Raw genomic sequence first — 22,631 nt, 5'->3', positions numbered from 1 at the left:
CAAAGAAGGAGCTACAGAAACTCTTTTGCGGAAGTACAGTTTTTTTTCTCGATCAGTCCACTTTGCTCCGTGGCGTTGTTTAGAATAATTATTTTTGATGCTACTGCTTGTTAGTCCTTACACGGAGAGCTGAATATCTTGGTAAGTATTTGCAAAAATATAACGTTACTGTTCGAAGCAAATATTTCTCGATATACAGCTAGCTAGCTACACAATCGTTCCAACCGGCTCATAGCAAGCGGTTGTTTACACGTATCTAACGTTATGTGTTAGCTACTTTTCCAGCTAGCCAACTCTCAGGTTCCCTTTGTAGCTTGGTTGCTACAGTAGTTAACCAGCCACAAGCTCATTAGTTCGGCTAATGTTGTTGTCGTTGTATAGCTTGTTGGCTAACGTTAGCTACCTTCCTAGATGTAATAGTTCCATAAGCAGACAGGCATTGCTGGACAGCCCTCAGATCGAGTCTTGAATAAAAACCACATCGAGGGAAAGTGGTCCAGGTGAAAGTCTATTCTCATAGACGTACAATACCCGTCAAAAGTTTGGACACCTACTCATTCCAGGGTTTTTCTTTATTTAAAAAAACTATTTTCTACATTGTAGAATAGTAGTGAAGACATCAAAACTTGGAAATAACGCTTGGAATCATGTAGTAACCAAAAAGTGTTAAAACAAATCAAAATATATTTTAGATTTCAGATTCTTCAAAGAAGCAACCTTTTGCATTGATGACAGCTTTGCACACTCCTGGCATTCTCTCAACCAGCTTCATGAGGTAGTCACATGGAATACATTTCAATTAACAGGTGTGCCTTGTTAAAAGTTCCTCTTAATGCGTTTGAGCCAATCAGTTGTGTTGTGACAAGTTAGGGGTGGTATTCAGAAGATAGCCCTATTTGGTAAAAGACCAAGTCCATATTATGGCAAGAACAACTCAAATGAGCAAAGAGAAACGACGGTCCATCGTTACTTTAAGACATGAAGGTCAGTCATTACGGAACATTTAAAAAACTTGAACGTTTCTTCAAGTGCAGTCACAAAAACCATCAAGCGCTATGATGAAACTAACTCTCATGAGGACCGCAACAGGAAAGGAAGATGCAGTGTTACCTCTGCTGCAGAGGATAAGCTCATTAGAGTTACCAGCCTCAGATTGCAGCCCAAATAAATGCCTCGCAGAGTTCAAGTAACAGACGCATCTCAACATCATCTGCTCAGAGGAGACTGTGAATCAGGCCTTCGTTGTCAAGTTGCTGCAAAGAAACCACTACTAAAGGACACCAATGAGAAGAAGACACTTGCTTGGGTCAAGAAACACGAGCAATGGACATTAGCCCGGTGGAAATCTTCCCTTTGGTATGATAAGATTTTTGGTTCCAACCACTGTGTCTTTGTGAGATGCAGAGTAGGTGAATGATCTCCACATGTGGTTCCCCCCGTGAAGCATGGAGGAGGTGTGAGGGTGCTTTGCTGGTGACACTGTCTGTGATTTATTTAGAATTCCTGATTATTTAGACTGATTTGTTTTTCAACAGGACAATGACCCAAACCACACCTCGAGGGTGTGTAAGGACTATTTGATGAAGGAGAGTGATGGAGTGCTGCATCAGATAACCTGGCCTCCACAATCACCCGACCTCAACCCAATTGAGATGGTTTGGGATGAGTTGGACCTCAGAGTGAAGGAAAAACAGCCAACAAGTGCTCAGCATATGTGGGAACTCCTTCAAAACTGTTGGAAAAGCATTCCTCATGAAGCTGATTGAGAGAATGCCAAGAGTGTGCATAGCAGTCAAGGCAATGGTGGCTACTTTGAATAACCTCAAATATAAAATAGATTTGGATTTGTTTAACACTCTTTTGGTTATTATATGATTTCTTATGTGTTATTTCATTGTTTTGATGTCGTCACTATTTTTCTACAATGTAGAAAATAGTAAATACAAAGAAAAACCCTTCAATGAGTAGGTGTCTAAACTTTTGGCTGGTACTATACGTAAAACATGAAATTCAAGTTCCTCTTTAAGTCATTGCTAGGTCAACAGTATGTTTATTGCACCAGCATTTCCTTTCTTGCATAATTTGTTGACACCATATGAATATGACATGAATGAACAATGATTGATGAATGAATGCTTTTTCATCTAAAAGGTTCAAAATCATGTGTACACTGATGGATGAAATCCAAATGGATTCCACTCACAATGTAACACCTGCAAGAGAACAGGCAGATTGCGATCATCAAACAAGATGCACCAGCGGTGTTCCTGACTTTATCTGAATAATGTGACATGAATGAACAAAGTAGCTTTTTTTTATAGCAGCACTCAGAACAAACGTCCACCTTGTTGTTAATCTAACTTGCTCATTAGAGGGGACCTTTTTAACATTCCTAGAATATGCATTGGACCATATTCTGTCCAGCTTGAGGTAGATTTACCTGACGTGAAAGGGAATGCAGAGTCGTCGCCCATAGACCGGATGCGAGCGTGATGCCCAGGCGAAGCTTTCCGCTGCAGGGACGGATGCGCTGGCTGTTCCTGGGGCTCGTCCTGCTGCTGGTCCTCTTCCTCTTTGCTTACTTGCTGGAGTGCACTCCCCCAGCTGATGTCAGCCTGGTCCTGCCTGGCTTGGGAGGGGAGTCCTATGGGAAGGACTACTACCGTGCCCTGCTGCAGGAGCAGGAGGAGCACCACCTCAGCCGTGCCGCCAGCCTCAAGCGGCAGATCGCCCAGCTCAAGCAGGAGCTCCAGCAGATGAGTGAGAAGCTCAAGGACCTGCAGGACTGGAAGGAAGGCCTCGGGGTCCAGGGACTAGCTGAGACCAAGGACCAGGTGCCTGGGGATCTCCTCGAATTCCTCCACTCCCAGATCGACAAAGCCGAGGTGAACACGGGAGCACGGCTACCCAGCGAGTACGCCCTGGTCCCCTTTGAGAGCTTCAACTCCGGTAAGGTGTATCAACTGGAGATGGGGTTGACCAGGCACCCAGAGGAGAAGCCTGTGCGGAAGGACCGCAGGGACGAGCTGGTGGAGGTCATTGAGGCGGCCCTGGACGTCATAAACAACCCAGACGAGGAGGATGGCCAGGAGGATGATGTGCCCATGCAGAGGCAGGCATACACTGAGAGCCACTTTACTGAGGGTAAGAGAGTTATACTGGGGTAATGTAACAGTGGTTCTCAACCTGATCCTGATAAGTTGACAGATTGCATGTGCTAGTGCTGCCAAATATCTGGAGGGGCTGAGGGCCAGAATGGGAACCCCTAATCCAGATCACTATCTGCTTGTTTCATGGATGCAATGTTGAACAATATTTGTTCCCTATGTTTGACAAAACTGTTATGTTTACCCTTATGTGGGCAGGTCTGTACAGAACAGAACGGGACAAAGGCACACTCTACGAGCTCTTCTTTGCAAAAGAGGACTCCGACAATTTCCGCCACGTTACTCTTTTCCGTCCATTCGGTCCTTTAATGAAAGTCAGGAGCACATCCGTAGAAACGTCCGGAGTTGTCATCAATATCATTGTACCATTGGCGGGCAGAACAGATGCATTCTCACAGTTCCTACACAACTTCAGGTCAGTGATGGTGAGTCATGTGAAAATGGCAATATGTAGCCTATACCTACTATTTGTAAAGATTGTGTAATTTTTGTTTTCGTGATTGCAGGGAAGTTTGCATAAAACATGATAGGGAAGTGCATCTTACGGTGGTCTACTTTGGACAAGAGGGCTTACGAGAGGTGAAGTCTTATTTGGAAAAAATGTCCAGGTTTGTTTTCTTTTAATATGAATGAAAGGATTTATGATGTGCTTTTGATATGATTTTACTGCTGGACATCTGTCACTTGTCTATGTTCCTAGTCTAGACGTTTCGTGCTCAAAACCACAGACAACTGAAATGACATTGTTGGTTTTGTAGGGAGGAGACTTTTTCCAACTACACCCTCATCCCAGTGGACGAGGAGTTTTCCAGGGGCAGGGGTCTGGACATCGGAGCCCGCGCCTGGAAGAAGGGTGACGTGTTGATGTTCTTCTGTGATGTGGATATCTACTTCACACGGGACTATCTCAACACCTGCCTCCTTCACACCGCTCCAAGTAAGGTGCCTTCTATCAAAACATTGTAGCCTACACATTCCTGTTTCCTAGGGATATAACAATTCACATCGATCCCCGATTCAAATGTTTGAGATATGACTGCATCGGCCGCGGACCCGAAACCGATCCAAATTTTGCATCCTTCGGTCAGAAAATCGATTGAAACGGTACGAATCGTTGTTTTGTTTGTTTGTTGTTACTCATATTACTTTCAACCTTCTGAAAATGCCTCATGTTTTGTGACAGCTGATGCGCCCTCTCCTTCAGTGTCGAACTAAACATGTGATTGTGTTGACAGTCAAGTCATTTTGCATGCCGAACCACCTCAGGGGAATATCCAGTAGCCTAGTCAAACTGCGCACTGTGCCCAGCTTTGTGTGCTGGCCAGCGTGAGGTAGGTGGCCTGTTCCTGATCTGTATGGCACCTTCAGTGTTCAAATGCTAAAATGACTTGCGCAACATTAGGCTGTCACGCAACTAATAAACCCTATGTCATTTGCTAGGTTATTGTTATCTATACATGGTTGAAAATGTGTTTTACAGGAATAAAAGTAAACTACTGGACATGCAACTGTCATCTGGCTATAGGCTACCTGTTGAACGGGCCTTAACAATATCTTTTATTTAGATTGTTCAGGTCTACCATCAGCGTGTGTGTGGTCATTTTTAGATCTATAGGGTAAAGTTGATCATTTCATAACGAGCACAGCAATCACTTTGCGAGGCGCACTGCATGGCCAAATTGGGAAGAGAAAAGAAGCTCACTAAACTTCCAAACGGTCAAAACCATTCAATTTTGAGATGGGGGTGGAATCCAAAGTTGTGCTATTTATTCATTGGCTGTGTCATAGCTAATTTGGAAATGATAAATATTGATACATTACTAGCTCAAACACTTAATCTGCAAAAATGACTAGTTAATTAGTGAGTGATGGTGATTTCAGAACCAAAAAACATATGCTACATTGCACCCCCAGTCTGATAATGGAAGTGGGGTGGTAGATGCCTAGTCTCCCTTATGGCTCAGGTCAGGTGCCTACATAGTACATACACCATAGACATATATCATTTACACACACACACGCACACACAGAAGTCAACTCAGACAGATCCAGCTCAGAGGCCCAGGTCATGATCTCCGTCGGCAGCCTATTTTAACTTAGAATGGAAAATGAATGTGTTTATGCAACAAATGGTAGTGCGTGGAATCGTATCATACCGAATCGTTTCTTTCTCGAATCAAAACACACTGAATCGTTTCAAACTAAAACCTATTGTTCCTGTATCGGAGCAAACGTATCTACAGTGCATTCAAAGTATTCAGACCCCTTGACTTTCTCTACATTTTGTTAAGTTACAGCCTTATTCTAAAATGGATTAAATTGTTGTTTTCCTCATCAATCTACACACAATACCCTATAATGACAAAGCAAAAAATAGTTTAGACATTTTTGCAAATTTATTCAATAAAGTATTCAGACCCTTTACTCCAGTACTTTGTTGAAGCACCTTTGAAAATTATGTGGATATATTGAAGCAACATCTCAAGGCATCAGTCAGGAAGTTAAAGCTTGGTCGCAAATGGGTCTTCCAAATGGACAGTGACCCCAAACATACTTCCAAAGTTGTGGCAAAATGGCTTAAGGACAACAAAGTCAAGGTATTGGAGTGATCATCACAAAGCCCTGACCTCAATCCAATAGAAGATTTTTGTTGCAGAACTGAAAAAGCGTGTGCGAGCAAGGAGGCCTACAAACCTGACTCAGTTGCACCAGCTCTGTCAGGAGGAATGGGCCAAAATTCACCCAATTTATTGTGGGAAGTTTGTGCAAGGCTACGCAGAACTTTTGAACCAAGTTAAGCGATACACTCAATAAGTATTTGGTAGCATGTAAACTTCTGACCACTGGGAATGTGATGAAAGAAATTAAAGCTGAATTAAATAATTCTCAACTATTATTCTGACATTTCACATTCTTAAACTAAAGTGGTGATATTAACTGACCTAAGACATGGAATTTTTACTAGGATTAAATGTCAAGGATTGTGAAAAACTGAGTTTAAATGTACTTGGCTACGGTGTATGTAAACTTCCGACTTCAACTGTACGTATCGAATCGTCTTGAAAGAGAACGATGCACATCCCTACTGTTTCCAACATTCAAATTCTTTGGGGGTTTTCCATGAGTACTTAATGTGGGCAGTGTGTGACTTGTCATTTTTCTAAATGTGTACTATTGGCATTTTGCATGTAATTTGTACCAAAATATATTTCAACCCCTCCATCTTGTTTTCTTCTTGTAGACAAGAGAGTATTTTATCCAGTGGTTTTCAGTTTGTATAACCCTGCCATAGTCTATGGAAATCTGGAGCTGGCTCCCCCCATTGAAAGTCAACTTGTAAGTACCTATAAAAATGGATGACCAAAAAAATATATACACTACATGACCAAAAAGTATGTTGACACCTGCTCGTTGAACATCTCATTCCAAAATCATGGGAATTCATATGGAGTTAGTCTCACCCTTTGTTGCTATAACAGCCTACTCTATTCTGGGAAGGCTTTCCACATTGCTGCAGGGACTTGCTTTCATTCAGCCATGAGCTATGTGAGGTCGGGCACTGTGTTGGGCAATTAGGCCTGGCTCACAGTTGGTGTTCCAATTCATCCCAAAGGTGTTCGATGGGGTTGAGGCCAGGGCTCTGTGCAAGCCAGTCAAGTTATTCAACACCGATCGACAAACCATTTCTGTGTGGACCTCACTTTGTGCACGGTGGCATTGTCATGCTAAAACAGTCAAGGGCCTTCCCAAACTGTTACCATGTCATTGTCAAGATTTCCCTTCACTGGAACTAAGGGGCCTAACCCAAACCATGAAAAACAGCCCCAGACCATTATTCCTCCTCCACCAAAGTTTACACTTGACACTATGCATTCGGCAGGTAACGTTCTCCTGGCATCCACCAAACCCAGATTTATCTGTCAGAGAACGTGTTTCCACTACTCGAGTCCAATGGCGGTGAGCTTTACTCCACTCCAGCCAACACTTTGCAATGCGCATGGTGATCGTAGGTTTGTGTGTGGCTGCTGAGCCATGGAAAAAGCTCCCGACGAACAGTTTCTTGTGCTGACGTTGCTTCCAGAGACCGTTTGGAACTTGGTAGTGAGTGTTGTAACTGAGGACGGACCATTTTTACATGCTTCAGCACTTGGAGGTCCCATTCCCGTGTGGCCTACCACTTCGCAGCTGAGCCGTTGTTGCTCCTAGACGTTTACACTTCACAATAGCAGCACTTACGGGTAGGGGGCAGCTCTAGCAGGGCAGAAATTTTACAAACTGACTTGTTGGAAAAGTGGCATCCTATGATGGTGCCACTTTGAAAGTCACTGAGCTCTTCAGTACAGGCCATTCTACTGCCAATATTTGTCTATGGAGATTGCATGTCTGTGTGCTCGATTTTATACACCTGTCAGCAACGGGTGTTGCAGAAATAGCCGAATCCACAAATTTGAATGGGGGTCCACATACTTTTGTGTATATGTAGTGTGTTTAATTGTAACTCAATGTTTGCATTAGTCAACTTGCCAATGTCAAGTGTTCTTTTCGTGTAGATTCACAAGAAAGATGCTGGATTCTGGAGAGATTTTGGCTTTGGAATGACATGTCAATATCGCTCAGACTTCCTTAATATCGGTAAGCCATGTTAACCGAGAAGTTTTGCTATGGTGTTGTGTGCTTTCTATGTATTTTTACTGTGACAATTCTATAAGCAAGATATCTTACTACCCCCCCCTCAATTATATTTTCTAGGAGGTTTTGACCTGGACGTGAAAGGTTGGGGTGTGGAAGATGTCCACTTGTACAGGAAGTACCTGCGGAGCGACCTGATCGTGACGCGTACACCAGTATCTGGCCTCTTCCACCTGTGGCACGAAAAGCAGTGTGCAGACGAGCTGACTCCAGAACAGTATCGCATGTGCATCCAGTCCAAAGCCATGAATGAGGCATCCCACTCCCACCTGGGCATGCTGGTGTTCCGCGAGGAGATCGAGAATCACCTCCGCAAGCAGGCCTATAAGACCCAGGGCAAAACTGAAGACTGAATGATGCCTTTTTGCTAGGCGGCCATCTTAGGTACTCTGCATCAGAACTCCTTGCTTTTTAATTATTATTATTTTTTACAAATACAAGAACTGAGTTGCACATGCTGTTACTAACATGACTAAAATGCACTATACATAAGACCTGTTTGCACAAAATCCTGTTACATTTCACAGATTAGCTAAAGACATGTTTGGGAATGTACAAAAATGTACATTATTAAACGTGAAGCGTCAACTTAAACAAGACTGAGAATGACACCACCCGTGTCAACACAAGAAGACATATTTGATGTTAGGTCATGCAAATTTCCCCATCTATCAAGTTAAGGCAATGTTCTTGCCTGTGAGATCAAGCAATCAATGGACAGTGTTCTTTAAAAAAAATGTATCCCAACAATAACTATACTGCCATAGTTTTTAATGTCAAGATTGATTTAAAGTTGTACAGTGATAAAAAAAGGGACCTTTGTTTGAATAGGCTTTGTTGAAAGGGGAAATAAACACAGCCTCTGATTTAACAGCATCGAAAATGATTTATCTTATCGGTTTTAATTTAGTTTTTTGGGGGAAATGTACCAACCTGTACAGATCTGACTGGATTGTGACTGAATAATTGAACCTTGTAGCCACTCAATGATGTGGTCAATCTTAAATGGAATGTATAAGACATTGTTTTATTGGTTTAAAGCCACGGATTGTCATACTTTGTCTAAATAGAGAGGAGGATATTAAAGATATATCCCTCCTGAGGCCATTGATAGTCATGAGACTTGGGGCTCTTCAATCACTGAAGCGTTACCTTTCCTATCTCGCAATCTGTATTTGCCGTATGCAGGCTCCTCTAACACGGAAACATTGCCTTTTAAATTTAAATCGGGTTGTAACGCTGCACTTGCGCGATAGAAATGTAAAGGTAATTTCCGATTTATGCAGTGTTTACCCTTAATGCAGTCTCCGCTAACAAGGGGGAAATTGCCTTAACATTTCAATCACGTGGTACTTCTGTGATACAGACTAGGTTGAAGATAAAGGTTTAAACGTAATAATTCCGTGCAGAAGCGTTCCAAAATAAATGTACCGAAGCTAAAATGACGTTTGTTAGCAGTAAATTAAGTTCGCCATCAAAGTGGACAATAAACACAAACGTAGCGAATTTCAGATAACTACCCAGCAAACACAGTTTAACGGTTTTAATTTAATTCTATACATTTAAATGTTTTCAGATCTACAGCCATTACTACTTGATGTCACATTTTCAATGCTAATCCTGAAGCATCAGCAACTGTGCTGGGCCAATGAATGGAATTACATTGTCTTAATGTATTTTTTTCGACCTAGGGTACGGATTGAATAGAGCCCTGAATCAAATCAAATTTATATAGCCCTTCGTAAATCAGCTGATATCTCAAAGTGCTGTACAGAAACCCAGCCTAAAACCCCAAACGGCAAGCAATGCAGGTGTAGAAGCACGGTGGCTAGGAAAAATTCCCTAGAAAGCCCAAAACCTAGGAAGAAACCTAGAGGAACCAGGCTATGAATGTCGGCAGGTACCATTTAAAAAAAAGAAGTTATCTTTATTGATAAAATATTACTTGGAACTACCCACTGAAGTGTAAAAAATGTGATGGTAATTTAGATTTACATAAAGTCCAAAGGAGCAAGCAAAACATGTTTGCGATTAAGTAACAGGGTTGCATTCAGTATGACAGAACGGTGTGCAATGTTGAATTCAACGAAAACGGCATTGTATTGAATGACCAGTTGAAAAACTATCAAGGTGGCCCACCTTTTTGTATCAAACATGAGTCATGACTGCCTTTGAGTTTCTTCTGTTAAATGCTTATTTTCTCATTAAACATTGCTCTCCTCCCTCTATACAATAGGTTTCCAGTCTTTGTTCTTGAATGCCTCAGAGCTCAATCTTTTCCTGAACACAACTGAAAAACAAGTATTGGTCGTCCTCTCTATTTAAGCAAACCAAAACGCACAAAAATCGTAAAGCAGAAAGTAAATGCTGTCTTTTTCTACCCAGACTTAAGAGGATATGTGGCAGTCTTACCTGTACAGCAAATCGACAAAAATTCAACATATAAAGCACCGAAGACTGAAAATAAGAGTCACAAGTAATTTGAAAGTAAATGGTTTATTTTACGGCTATTGTTAAACATAAAATACATTTGAGGTAAATACTTAAATTAGCAGTTTCTGTGATTTCTCTTGTAAATGTTTAATTTCATATAGTTCAGCAAACCTCACCATTTCTATAATTTAGGTTATAAAATGTTTATTTCAAACAAGTGGTCTTGGAATCCACTAATTTGATCTATTTTCTTAATTTAAGACAAAGGGCATATTACAAGCATATTCATCCTCATACAATAGACTATGAGAATAGAAAATCAATGAAAATTAATACTAAACAAAGAACCATATACAATATCAAATCAAAAAGCATTGACATGGACAAACCTGATGGGGAGTATGAGGGTTTCAGAAAGGTTTATTTTTCACTCCAACCAATCCATTAACCCGGTGGAACCGGACCTGATCACTGCATTCACCATTCTATTTCACTTACGTGCAGTGAAACGGAATGAATGCAGCGATCAGAGTGGTCCCACCAGGTTACCAATCCATTGCATTAATGTAAAATCTGTTCTGGGTTTATCCCCATGGTCTTGTAGATCTCTTTCAGGAGTAGTAGGGCTGTGTCTTCAGACTCCCTGGGGAAAAGAAAGGAACAAATAAATCAATATCTGCAGACAGAATTATTTTTCAAACAAGAATACCTCAACTCAAAATAGATCAGCTGTGGAGAGAAGACAAAACGTAATCCAAGCCTTGGAGCAGGTCTTAAGTCTCCGGTTCAAAACTCAATCAAGCAGTAGACACAAAATCAGAGGTAAAGCTGTTGAGAATAATATGACAATGTTTTCATCAAATGATATGGCTAAACAGCAGCTATAAACAACCACATACAAGTATGACCTCATATGGAGTACCCAAGGGGCAGAAGGAGATGTGCGCGTTGATCAACATTTCTGTTTCCACCTTAACATAAAAAGGGCCAAAGTAAGCAGCAGAGCTGATTTTCATACCAGTAGCACAGGTGACTCTGCAGGGCGAAGAGGTACTCGTTGAAGCTCTCGATGGGCTTCTCCTGTAGGACATAGTCGATGCGGTTCCCCCCGTTCAGCATGCCTATTTTCACCTGGGGCTCTTCTTCTCTCAGCAGCTCAGGACTCTCCACTATCCTGTGTTCTGCGACTAGCCAACGTTTTGACGTTTAAATAAAGTTGTTTTTTAAAGCAAAGCCCTATCCAAATAAACCGAAAGAGCAATATTTCATGAGTTATTTAAAAATCGCTCTTATACTCACCATCACTGTGTGCATGCTTCTCCTCCTCCTCCTTGATCTGATTGGCCACCATAGCGAGCTCGGCTGCCAGCTGGGCATTGGAGGTGTGAGCACGAGCAAAGTCGTTGAGGGTCTGCCAGGCACTCTTCAGGGAGCTGATGAAGCCGTGCTTCAGGTCTGAACCCATGCGGGAGAGACTCTCCTTCAGCTCTGCCACACACACACACAAAACAATCCATGATTGTAAAACTCACTGACAAATTAAACATACTACACTTTGGAATCCTGGTCTTCCAGGACTGCTCTTTGTGTTCTGTTGGTGAGGTTTCACTCTGCCAAGATCTGAGTCATTGTATTTGATTTACTTCTTGTAATTAACCAGTGTTTCCACTAGGATTTTTTCCCCAGCAGTATGGTAGTAGGTGCCAGGTGCACCTGTTTGTGTCAAGAACTGCAACGCTGTTGGGTGTTCCTAGCTCAACAGTTTCCTATGTGTATCAAGAATGGTCCACCACCCTAAGGACATCCAGCCAAGTTGACACAACTGTGGGACACATTAGAGTCAACATGGGCCAGCATCCCTGTGGAAAATGTTCAACATCTTTTAGAGTCCATTCCCCAACGAATTGAGGCTGTTCTGAGGGCAAACTGGGCGGGGTTGCAACCCAATATTAGGAAATGGTTCTTAATGTTTTGTACACTCAGTGATATATATATATAATTTTTTAAATATATCTTTTTTGCAGTGGTGGCCACCGCTGCTAAATAAATATAGGGGAAACACTGTTCACTTCCTCGGAGACCAGGGTCTGATTAGTCATTTTCAAAATGGGAAGAGACAGTGATGACAATAGTAGGGTTCACCTGGCGATGGTAATAAATAGAATACAAATCTGAAGATAAAATAGCCGGTGGTGAATCTATAGTTCCTTACCGAGATGCAGCCTCTTCCTCCCTTTGTGATGTGGAATCAGAACCGGTTTCAAGTCCAGGTCTGGCAGGATCATGGGCTCAATCCTGTAAGCAACTGGGTCCAGCTAAAACAAACAGTTCGAGCAAACAGATATTTTAACATTTTGAAAAATACATTTATTACACCCTTCCATATTAATTCATGTATTTTCTACCCTGATCTACTTTAATTAAACACATTGGCATTAACCATGTCATAGTTCAATCAAATGTATTTATAAAGTCCTTTTTACATAAACAGTTGTCGCAATGTGCTTTATAGCTGACAGATGCAAATCCTGTCACATACAGTATGTCATCTGTATGCACACCCATACGCCGCTCAGAACACTTGTGAGGAAGATTGGCTAACCGGATGGTAGATGTTGAAGAATCCCTTGCAGGTGGGTAGCTGGTAGTTTTCCTCGATCTTCTCCAGGCCTCGCACTGTGAGGAACATCCCTATGGGAGATCCCAGGGCAAAGAAATTCACTGGCTCAAAGTCCAGAGTGTGGTACACCACCGACACCTATGGGGCAGAACACCAACACCAGACAGTGCTTTTACATGAGCCCTGATGAAAATGTATGCTTATGCATGACATTCCAGAAAGGCTGTAGACTAACGTCGTTACGCCACACTGACATCATGGTGTAGGGTCGGGATTCAATCAGATCAGCGGAAACCCGCGCTAGCTGACAAATGTATAGCTTTTCATTACTTTTGTTTAGGCATGTCGGATGTGTAACTTGATCGCCACTAATAAAAAGCATCTAAACATTATCTCACATTACTTTTAGAGTGAGATTTAGTTTTCAACAGCGGATATTTGTATCCATTTGCTGTCGGTCTCTCCTACATTTGCTTTGATCTCCAGCTGTCCCATAGTAATGAACGTGTCATGAGGAGACAAGAGGGGCAGGCAGCGTTTCTCAGCCAGTCGAATCATGAATCAGCTGGCATCATTTTTATGGATATATACAAATATGTAAATAGAAAAATTGTGAAAATTTGCAGTCTTTCCAGCTTCCGTTTGAAGTGATTGTGTTGGCGGTGTTGTTGGCTAGCTCCTCTGAACAACAGTGTCCTGACGAGTGAGCACATTTTCTGTGCCAGGTGAAATCGTGCCTCATTAGCTCATTGTTATGGATGAATCCAAATTAATGTCACTAGATAGCAACATTCCAGTATTCAAACAGCCGTAACACAGCTGCGACTCCGTGCATCCAACTGCAATGTCTGCGATCGGTAACACCAGGAGCCGCTTGAGGATTTGACAGCTCTAACGCAGTTACACCTTCGACACCGCCTAAACAAAAGCAACAAAGAGTTAGGCGGGTTGCGCTGATCTGATTGAATCCTGGCAGAGGTTTAGGCTTACCTGTCCAGTGCCAACTTTGAAGTAGTTGTAATCCACATGGATGGACGAGTAAATCCCGCCAACAGGAAGCTTCGAGGTGCCGGGCCCTGGGAGAGACTCACTTAATTGGGCGGGGACGACCTCTTGACTGGTCACCTTCACTTCTGCTGCCTTCTTATCTTGTGCTGCCTGACTTGTTGCCTGACGAAAGGAGTCCCGAAGATAGAAGGCACACAAACACAGAAGATTATGTTCAGTTGACACAGTTTTAGCCATCACTGGGTTGTGTTCAGTACGGCACACTGTAGTGAAACATTTTGGAATAGATCAAATGTTCTATTCTAATTGTATTCTAAGTTCAGGTAGTACCGGCCCATTTCAAAACTTTTTCTTCCTGTTGAACACAACACTGGTGTCTGAGAGACAAAGACGATTAAATGCTCACCTGTTTAATTGCTCTTTCTTTGACAAATTTAGCCATTTTCTTCCTTGGCCCCAATGGAATGCCCATCTCTTTCAGGTCCTCAACTGTGCACATAAGCTAACAAAATATAGAAAAGACAGTGGGATTTGGACCATAGATTGTAATCACCAATTCTAGGAAATGGCCTAGGGAAGCATTGTAATACAATTTAATCATTTACTTTCCGTTTCTGAGAAATCTCACTCAAAAGTCAGTTATTTTCAGGCCTCAAATGTGTTTGTTTTTTTACCCAAGGACATTTGTTTTGTAGATCCATATAGCAAAATCCTTATAGACACAATCCAAAATAAATGTTAAAGATGAGCACCGTAAAATTATATTTTACATTCATTTGAGATATGAATCATTTAGGCATTAAGCTGGATCTGCACAAACAATGCTGTGGCATGTGGACTCACCTTGACTTTTGAGGTCTTAAAACATCTGACAAATGATTATTTTGGAGTGTAATGTCTCTTTAAGTGTCATAAGCAATATGAAATTTGCAATATTCCCATACGCAAATTTCTGGCCTGCTGAGCACAAACTTGAAAGTTGTGCAAATTCCAGGGTGCGTTTACTGTGAACACGGAGGCTGCACCCGCTTTAAGTTAGTTTTAACAGTGGTTAAGTAGGCTACGGTGGCTACTTGATCATAATGTAGGCCTACCAGAGTGGCCTACCATAACTATGGAGAAAATGCATTTCATAACATTTTAACATGGAAATAGCTGTTCTATCATTCAGCCTACAGTAGCAGCCAATGTGTGGTGTTCAATGTAGGCCTACATTCCATGAGACTTGAAAAAAACATGCAGGGCTTGGCATTAACCTGTTTATCGACTTGTCCTTCAGAAAATGATGTGACTGAAAATGCTGTTGTGTTGTTTGATGCAAGAAACCACTTTACATTAAGAAACCACTTTACATTACTCCCATACCACTATTACAGAGAATCAGACAAATTATGCTACCTTCTGCCTATTGACTACTTAGCTTATTCATACCCATCTCAAAATACAACACTGCCCGTTTAAGACAAAAAAAAAGCTCTTTACTTGACCTGCATTTCAAAGATGTAAACGTTTTGTGCTCTTGTAGGAAGCAATCACTCATCAATTGCTGACTACAAATTATCTATAACTGGGCTAATAACTCACTAACTAGGAAAGGATATGAACAAATGTTCATGTCGCTACACGTACCTCTCGCTTTGATCTAAAAACAAGTGCAACTAACTCACGACCGCTCATGCTGTATACACAGTCCAGTTCAAAGTGAATGGCACAGATCCATATGTGGCAATGGTCTATTTGCATATAGCCCTACTGCAGCTCTGATTGGTTATTGCGCACCGGTTTGTGTAGAGTATGGGCCTGAGTTGTGCCTGTCAATGCAATATAATCCTACTCATATGCGTTCTGCCTACAATCTCTTGCATAGTTAGTTTCACATACTAATTCTAGCATCGTTTTTTTAGTTTTGGTATGTTGCATTGAAAGTGGCTAACATTGTGTTGATTCGATCAAAATTCTCACAGTAAAGGGAAACGTTGATAGTGTCAACTAACGGGGAAAAGGTGGGTAGGGGCGGCTGGTAGCCTAGTGGTTAGAGCGTTGGGCCAGTAACCAAAAGGTTGCTGGATTGAATCCCCGAGCTGACAAGGTAAACATCTGTCGTTCTGCCCCTGAGCAAGGCGCCGAAGACGTTGATGTCGATTTAAGGCAGCCCCCTGCACCTCTCTGATTCAAAGGGGTTGAATTAAATGAGGAATGTATTCAGTTGTACAACTGACTCCCCCTTTTCTTTCCCCTGAAGTTCAATCTTGTACTTCTCTGTGCTCGCTGATATTTATTCTGTGAAGCAGCTTAATGGGAACATAGGCCATAAGAATTGAAAGTAAATATTAATAACTACAGTATATGGGTTCATGACAAGCAGGGAGGGTTCTTACAAAAGATTCAAGGTCAATCTTCTCCTGTTCTAAAGTGCTCTGGTACTCAGACAGGCCCAGATGTTCCAGCGATGCAGAAAGATCGGCAAACTCCTCCCCTTCCTCCTTAGGCTCCTCCCCCACAGCAGCAGGTGAGGTAGCAGCAGCGGGGGGAGCCACCTGCTTTAAGGAGAAGAGGGATTGTTACACTCTCTGGTGTCACTGAAATAATGAAATAAACAAATGTTTGGATAGCTATGGACCTATTACCTGTTTGCTGCCTGCAGGGTGGCCCCCATTTGCAGTTGACATGGTTTGCAAAGGTGAGACATTCTTCTGGTTTGACAGCAAGTCGAAAAGTATGAGGGAACCTGCAAACACACAGCGAGACAGGTTTGTCCAAATCTTTCTCACATGACTTAGCTAAAAGTATGAACACTTGGGGCTGGTTTCCTGGACCCAGATTAAGCCTAGTCCTGAACTAAAAAGCACTTTCAATAGAGATTCTCAATTGAACAAAGTTTTTTTTTTTAAGCCAGCACTAAGATTTCATCTAGGTCTAGAAAAGTGGCCCTTGGTGTCTGGGTGTTTGTACCTAAACTGTGTCCGGATACTGAGACGCCTCCGGTGAAGTCTGGATTCCGCTGCATGAACAGGGCATAGATCCTATTAATCTCCAGGGCAACTGTGTCCATGATGGTCTGGCAGTAGGTGGGACTGTTGTAGAACAGCACGTCTAAGAGGGTCTCGTTAGTGAAGTGACGCAGACGACCTGTGCTGGGCAGGGTGATCTTCTTTATCCTCCTAAAACAACAGTAGGAAATGGATTGAGTCAGAGTGGGAGAAATTGGCTGTGTCTGATTTACAAGAGCTCAAATCCTTGCTTCCTCCACCCTTGTTTCCTCAATTCCTCTCGAAGCGTATTGGAGGACAGGATCTGAGGTCCCTCCCACGGGCGGAAGCATTAGGAAGGATTTGACAGCTAGTAATGTTCTCAGACACAGCCATTGTGTGGTTTCATTTGTAAAAGCTTGCCGCTCACGTCAGCACAGATTTTTCGTGTTACAATATAATTTCCCTATCCCACAAAGAACAGGACGTATTCCCACGTCTATGAACGTCCTTAAAATTCCATTACTCAGACAGGCCCAGATGTTCCAGCGATGCAGAAAGATCGGCAAACTCCTCCCCTTCCTCCTTAGGACTAGGCTCTCGTGTTACTTTGGTTCACTTCCACCTGAGACTTTCCCCACACCAGTTTTTTTGCCAATGTTTACAGTACATTCGGAAAGATTTCAGACTCCTTCCCTTTTTCAATATTTTGTTACGTTACAGCCTTATTCTAAAATTGAATAAATATCCTCATAAATCCACACACAATACCCCAAAATGACAAAGTGAACTATTTAATCAATTTTAGAATAAGGCTGTAAAGTAACAAAATGTAAAACAAGGGATCTGAATACATTCCAAATGCACTGTATGTTAATATAAGCTCTCGTGTTACTTTTCAGGAATTGCTTTTCCATCAGGAGCTTGACACTTAAAGACTTGGGGCGAGCAGAAAGTGAGAAGGTGTTAAGCGTGGAAGTTGTTAACCCATGTTCACAGTTAGCCATTATGTTAACGCAAGCAGAAAAATACCAGTGGCCTGGCCTTGGCTCCCAAGTCAGAGCAGATCCACGGCCCAGTGAGACACCGGAGCCGGGCCATGGAAGTGGAAACAAAAGTCTGAGCCTTTTTTCGTCTCCTCACCTGTCCACCCCAGTGGCGTCCCCATGCAGGGCCGTGTGCCACTGAACAGGAAGGAACTCCACTCGACTGATGACACACTCGTCCTGCGCCTTCTTAAAATGACTCTGCAGCAGCTTCAGGGAAACACTCCGGAAGTCATCCACTGTGAACACAAGCAACACACATTTCTAATACTCCATCTGGGTTAGTATGGAGCAGTAAATGGATATTCTACACAGTTACATTCAATACACCTTTGGGGCATTTGCTGGGCATAGTAAGAAACACCATGACAGGCAGAACATACCACAACCTATACCATTCATGGCATTAACAAACATCCATAATATGATATGAATATAGAGCTGGGTAATAATGGAGACTTAATGAGCCATGTGGAGCGATAGATCACACATACCACACTCCACCATGCTCCTAAACCTCAGGTCACAGACTGGACCGATGCCATGCACCATGAACACCAGGTGATCCACCTGAGGGAGCTCCCCATCGGGAACTTCATCATGGTCATCATCAATGCCCCTCTTGACCACCCTGGGTCTGGTCTGTCCATCCTGGGTTGTACCCCACTCGTCTGGCATGGCGGATGGCTGGAATTGCACGATCACCTGTAGAAAGACAAAAATAACCTCCTCACAAACTAGAAATACAGTCGCTTCTGGGTCGGCAAAACAACAAAGTCCACTCAAAACCATGATATGGTGTTCATGATTGGAAACTACCTGGTGCTTGTTTTCATGAATTTCAAAGAAACAAAGAAGTTATTACTATTTCATATTTTAGTAAACACCTGGTAATTATGCATTGTAAAATTAAGTCATACAAAGATACCTTTGGATTGTGCATGACAATGGTTTCCCCCGATGGGAACTCCAGTCGACGGTGCCATTGGTTGGTTGACACCGCTTTCTTATATTCTCCCTACATAGAGAAGACAGCCAATCAAGCAAATCAAATCAAATTTTATTTGTCACATACACATGGTTAGCAGATGTTAATGTGAGTGTAGCGAAATGCTTGTGCTTCTAGTTCCGACAATGCAGTAATAACCAACAAGTAATCTAGCTAACAATTCCAAAACTACTACCTTATAGACACAAGTGTAAGGGGATAAAGAATATTCTACATAAAGATATATGAATGAGAGATGGTACAGAGCGGCATAGGCGAGATACAGTAGATGGTATTGAGTGCAGTAAATACATATGAGATGAGTATGTAAACAAAGTGGCATAGTTAAAGTGGCTAGTGATACATGTATTACATAAAGATGCAGTAGATGATATAGAGTACAGTATATACGTATACATATGAGATGAATAATGTAGGGTATGTAAACATTATATTAGGTAGCATTGTTTAAAGTGGCTAGTGATATATTTTACATAATTTCCCATCAATTCCCATTATTAAAGTGGCTGGAGTTGAGTCAGTGTGTTGGCAGCAGCCACTCAATGTTAGTGGTCAGACAGAATATTAAACTCTCAGTCCACTTTCAGGGCTAAAACCCAAGACACCCCATTGCTCAGCTGTATTCTAATATGGGTAACAGCGAACCATGGGTCTTGTTCATTAGGGCACACTGTAGTAAAATATAGTAAAACATTTTGCAATGGAAATCGAACACAGGACATTTTCTTACAATTGCGTGCCCTAATGAACACGACCCTGGTCCTGTTTTTTTTTATTATTATTTTTTAACATTGATGGGACCAACCTCTAGCTTCTCGCTGAACTCCTCTGAGTAGGGGATGAAACGGCTGTCTGTGTCTCCTTTGTAGAACCAGGTGCAGCGCCGCACCTCTGTAGGTTCCTCCTCCCAGAATACAGCTGTACGTATGCGGTCATAGAGCTGCACGTCATAGCGCCCTCCTTCTGTGCACACAATCACATTCTCAGGGTCTGGTTGCACTGGAGGAGAATGAAAAAATGTAATCATATTAGATTCGATATTGTTTGCTTCTCAGATATTTGCTTTACGTACAAGAAAACGCATTGCGATAGGCTAGACATAAATCAAACATACAAATTAATGAAAAACTAAACAAAAAAATGACAACAGACTTTTGTGAGATGATTATGTATCTGTGAGTGTGCATAAATTAGTGTAGAGTTTACTAGGGTGCGCTACAAATAATGTTTCAAAACATTTGTGCAACGTTTGGTGCCTAATGAACACGCCACATATTTCAAAATGGCTCTGTTTAAACAAACATGTTTTACAAATATCTAGGCCTACATAAAGAGAGCTATGCAAAGTCAACTTGGATACCTAGAATATAAAATGGCTCTGATGATACATTTTTTTAAATAGTAGAAATCACATCATTCATCTCACCTGAATTGTAGATCTCCTCCAGTTGAATGGAGTCCAGGATACTAAAGGGAAGCCAGACACTCTTGGACTCCACTTGTTTGCAGAAGAACCAGTGAGGCTGGACAGCCTCATACACGTTATACTGTATCATTTGATTGGCTGGAACCAGTGCTCCAGCAGTGGTGGAGTGATGGGTCATAGGGGGCGGCCCCTGAATCTGTGTGGGAGGGGGCTGAAGAGAGAGTTAAAGGGAAAGTTAGCTTTCTTTTTTTTTACAACCAAATCTTTATTTTTGATGTAAATGAAATGTTATAGAAGAGTCCAGACATTTTCTTTGCAATTTCATTCATTTTTGAGAAACTTACCCCAACCAGCGATTCACTTCGCAACAAAATGGAATATAACATCACGCATAAAGTTCGGAATAAAACAATGTCATGTGCAGAACATCTAAAGACCTGCATCACTTTACTGAGAGCTTTTCAATTTCTAAAAGGACGTATTTGGGTGTTTTTGGAGCATTTGTTCATGTTTTTTCAGAGCCCCCGTACTGCACAACGAGGATGAGGAAGCAAATCGCTGGTTGGGGCAAGATTTCTCAAAAACAAGTCAAATCGCAAACAAAGTGTCTGGAGCCATCTACAACAATCCATACAAAATGCCGATTTGTTTGTAAAAAAGCTAAATTCTCCTATAAGACATTTAGAGACATTTATATTAGCCTGATTGCCAGTAGTTTCATTCATCTTAAAAATAAGAGGTTCACACCATTCACTACTAAGCAATAAACAGAGTGGAGTTGTTGTTTACCTTTGTGTATGTGGAGGGTGCCGATTGGAATGTTGGCGCTTGAGAGCCCATAGTGTAGGGATTTTGCTGCACCGGTAGGCTGGATAGTGACTGGACCTCTGGAGCTGGCATATAGGGTTTGGCTCTGCTGCTGAGGGGTGTGTGACGATATGGATTATAACTCTGATCGGGGGCTTGTGGAGGGGGCGGGGTCACTGTGTTAGGGGGAGGAGTGTATCTTCCCATGGGGTTCTGGTAAACAACATTGCCAAATGGCTGTGGCACATTAGGGTTGGTTAGTGGGATAGGGGGTGTTGGGGCCATGCTGGCAACAATGGGGACAGAGGTTGGTCCAGATGTCACAGGGGCTACTGATAGTGATGCTGGGGGTGGACATGCAGGCTGATGTCCAATGGAGGCAAATGGGTCACTGCTGTTCACGGGACTGGAGAAGTAGCTGAATGTGGACGGTGCTGGGGCATTTCCAGAGGTCTGGCCAAGAAAGCTGTCTTCTTCTCCGACATCTGCAGAATCATCTAGGAAAAATAACAGAAATATTGAGCAACTGAGTTACTGCAGTATATTTGAACTCATCAACAGTCTAACTGTGAGCAATGTCAAGAATCCAATGTTAATCCACCCTTTTGAGAGCCTCAACTCTGACTTACTAACGACAAATCAGATGAAACAAGGTTTATGTACATATGAGTTTTGTTGACCTGACACTGCTGTAGCAAATATTATTATTTTTATTTACTAAGATCCCACAGGAACATCTTGATATCTATTAAACTGCAGGGATTTACAATTATTCAAATGTATAATGGGCTTGTTGGCAGCGAAGTAGCTAGCAGCTAGCTAACGTCGTTAGATAGCTAAGTTAGCTGTCATGTTTGTCATAGGTGCCCTGCTGTGGCCCTCGCCATTATCTTACCTCCTGATAACACCGCCGGACCACTGGCCTGACTGACAGGTATGAAAGGTAGGTTGAAATTGAACTCCGGTGCGGCAGAAAACAGTAAATTTGCGCTGGAATTTGGCACAGTATTGGTTTTCCTATCAGCCATTGCCACCCCAAATTACACGTAGCCAAGCTTATTTTACAGCCAGAGCAGCATAACTTCACCAACCGGATCTCAGACGTGGTTCTCGGTGATGGCGTTTGGATAAGTTCACTGATCTGTAATACAAGTCATAAGGTCAAGCATTCCTCGTTGAGTCGGTGCTGATTGTAATCAGCTCAATGAGTCCCCGCAAGTTCTTTGCGGTCATGATGGACCGGTAACGAAATGAAATATGAGTAAGATTCAGTGCTGCCATCTACTGCTGTGGCTGAGCTACTGCAATTAAACAATACAACGTTTAACACAAAGTTTCTGATCGACTTTCATCTCCAGTCGACGGTCAACATGAGTAACATGGATATTATTTAAAATACAATAATATTACAGATATTGTCGAAAATATCCCTAAAAAGATGCAGCGGCGACGACGAG

General features: G+C 42.2%; 2 protein-coding genes across 9 annotated transcripts; one reads left to right on the top strand and one right to left on the bottom strand.

The window, feature by feature from the left end:
* Nucleotides 1-8: 8 nt before the first annotated feature.
* On the top strand, nt 9-10,084 carry csgalnact2 (chondroitin sulfate N-acetylgalactosaminyltransferase 2). Of its 7 annotated transcripts, none has more exons than XR_004209809.1 (9): nt 17-141; nt 2,152-3,144; nt 3,366-3,582; nt 3,674-3,775; nt 3,926-4,104; nt 4,403-4,498; nt 6,409-6,503; nt 7,718-7,799; nt 7,917-8,727. XR_004209809.1 is itself a non-coding variant. In XM_031823337.1 (8 exons), exons 2-8 carry the CDS (start codon nt 2,493-2,495, stop codon nt 8,207-8,209), a joined length of 1,620 nt encoding a protein of 539 aa, XP_031679197.1. In that variant the 5' UTR covers nt 9-141; nt 1,536-2,492; the 3' UTR covers nt 8,210-10,084. The 7 variants fall into 7 exon arrangements, 3 of the variants coding, with proteins under 3 accessions (XP_031679197.1, XP_020337058.1, XP_020337059.1); XR_004209811.1 differs by having other exon boundaries at nt 3,926-4,271; XM_031823337.1 differs by lacking the exon at nt 4,403-4,498 and having other exon boundaries at nt 9-141; nt 1,536-3,144; nt 7,917-10,084.
* Nucleotides 10,085-10,333: 249 nt separating this feature from the next.
* On the bottom strand, nt 10,334-22,433 carry sec23ip (SEC23 interacting protein). Of its 2 annotated transcripts, none has more exons than XM_020481465.2 (17): nt 22,070-22,433; nt 21,157-21,671; nt 20,368-20,578; nt 19,747-19,940; nt 18,861-18,950; nt 18,427-18,637; nt 18,030-18,171; nt 16,870-17,078; nt 16,545-16,645; nt 16,296-16,457; nt 14,324-14,419; nt 13,900-14,079; nt 12,892-13,047; nt 12,502-12,604; nt 11,589-11,777; nt 11,308-11,476; nt 10,334-10,932 (listed from the first exon to the last, which is right to left on the bottom strand). In XM_020481465.2, the coding sequence occupies exons 1-17, from the start codon at nt 22,200-22,202 to the stop codon at nt 10,851-10,853; spliced, it is 2,943 nt and encodes a 980-aa protein (XP_020337054.1). In that variant the 5' UTR covers nt 22,203-22,433; the 3' UTR covers nt 10,334-10,850. The 2 variants fall into 2 exon arrangements, with proteins under 2 accessions (XP_020337054.1, XP_020337055.1); XM_020481466.2 differs by having other exon boundaries at nt 16,296-16,454; nt 22,070-22,253.
* Nucleotides 22,434-22,631: the final 198 nt, after the last annotated feature.

Source organism: Oncorhynchus kisutch, linkage group LG4 (assembly GCF_002021735.2).
Source record: "Oncorhynchus kisutch isolate 150728-3 linkage group LG4, Okis_V2, whole genome shotgun sequence".
NCBI classification, from domain to species: domain Eukaryota; kingdom Metazoa; phylum Chordata; class Actinopteri; order Salmoniformes; family Salmonidae; genus Oncorhynchus; species Oncorhynchus kisutch.
Note: the sequence above shows the minus strand (reverse complement) of the source record. Positions and strands in the feature narration are given on the sequence as shown.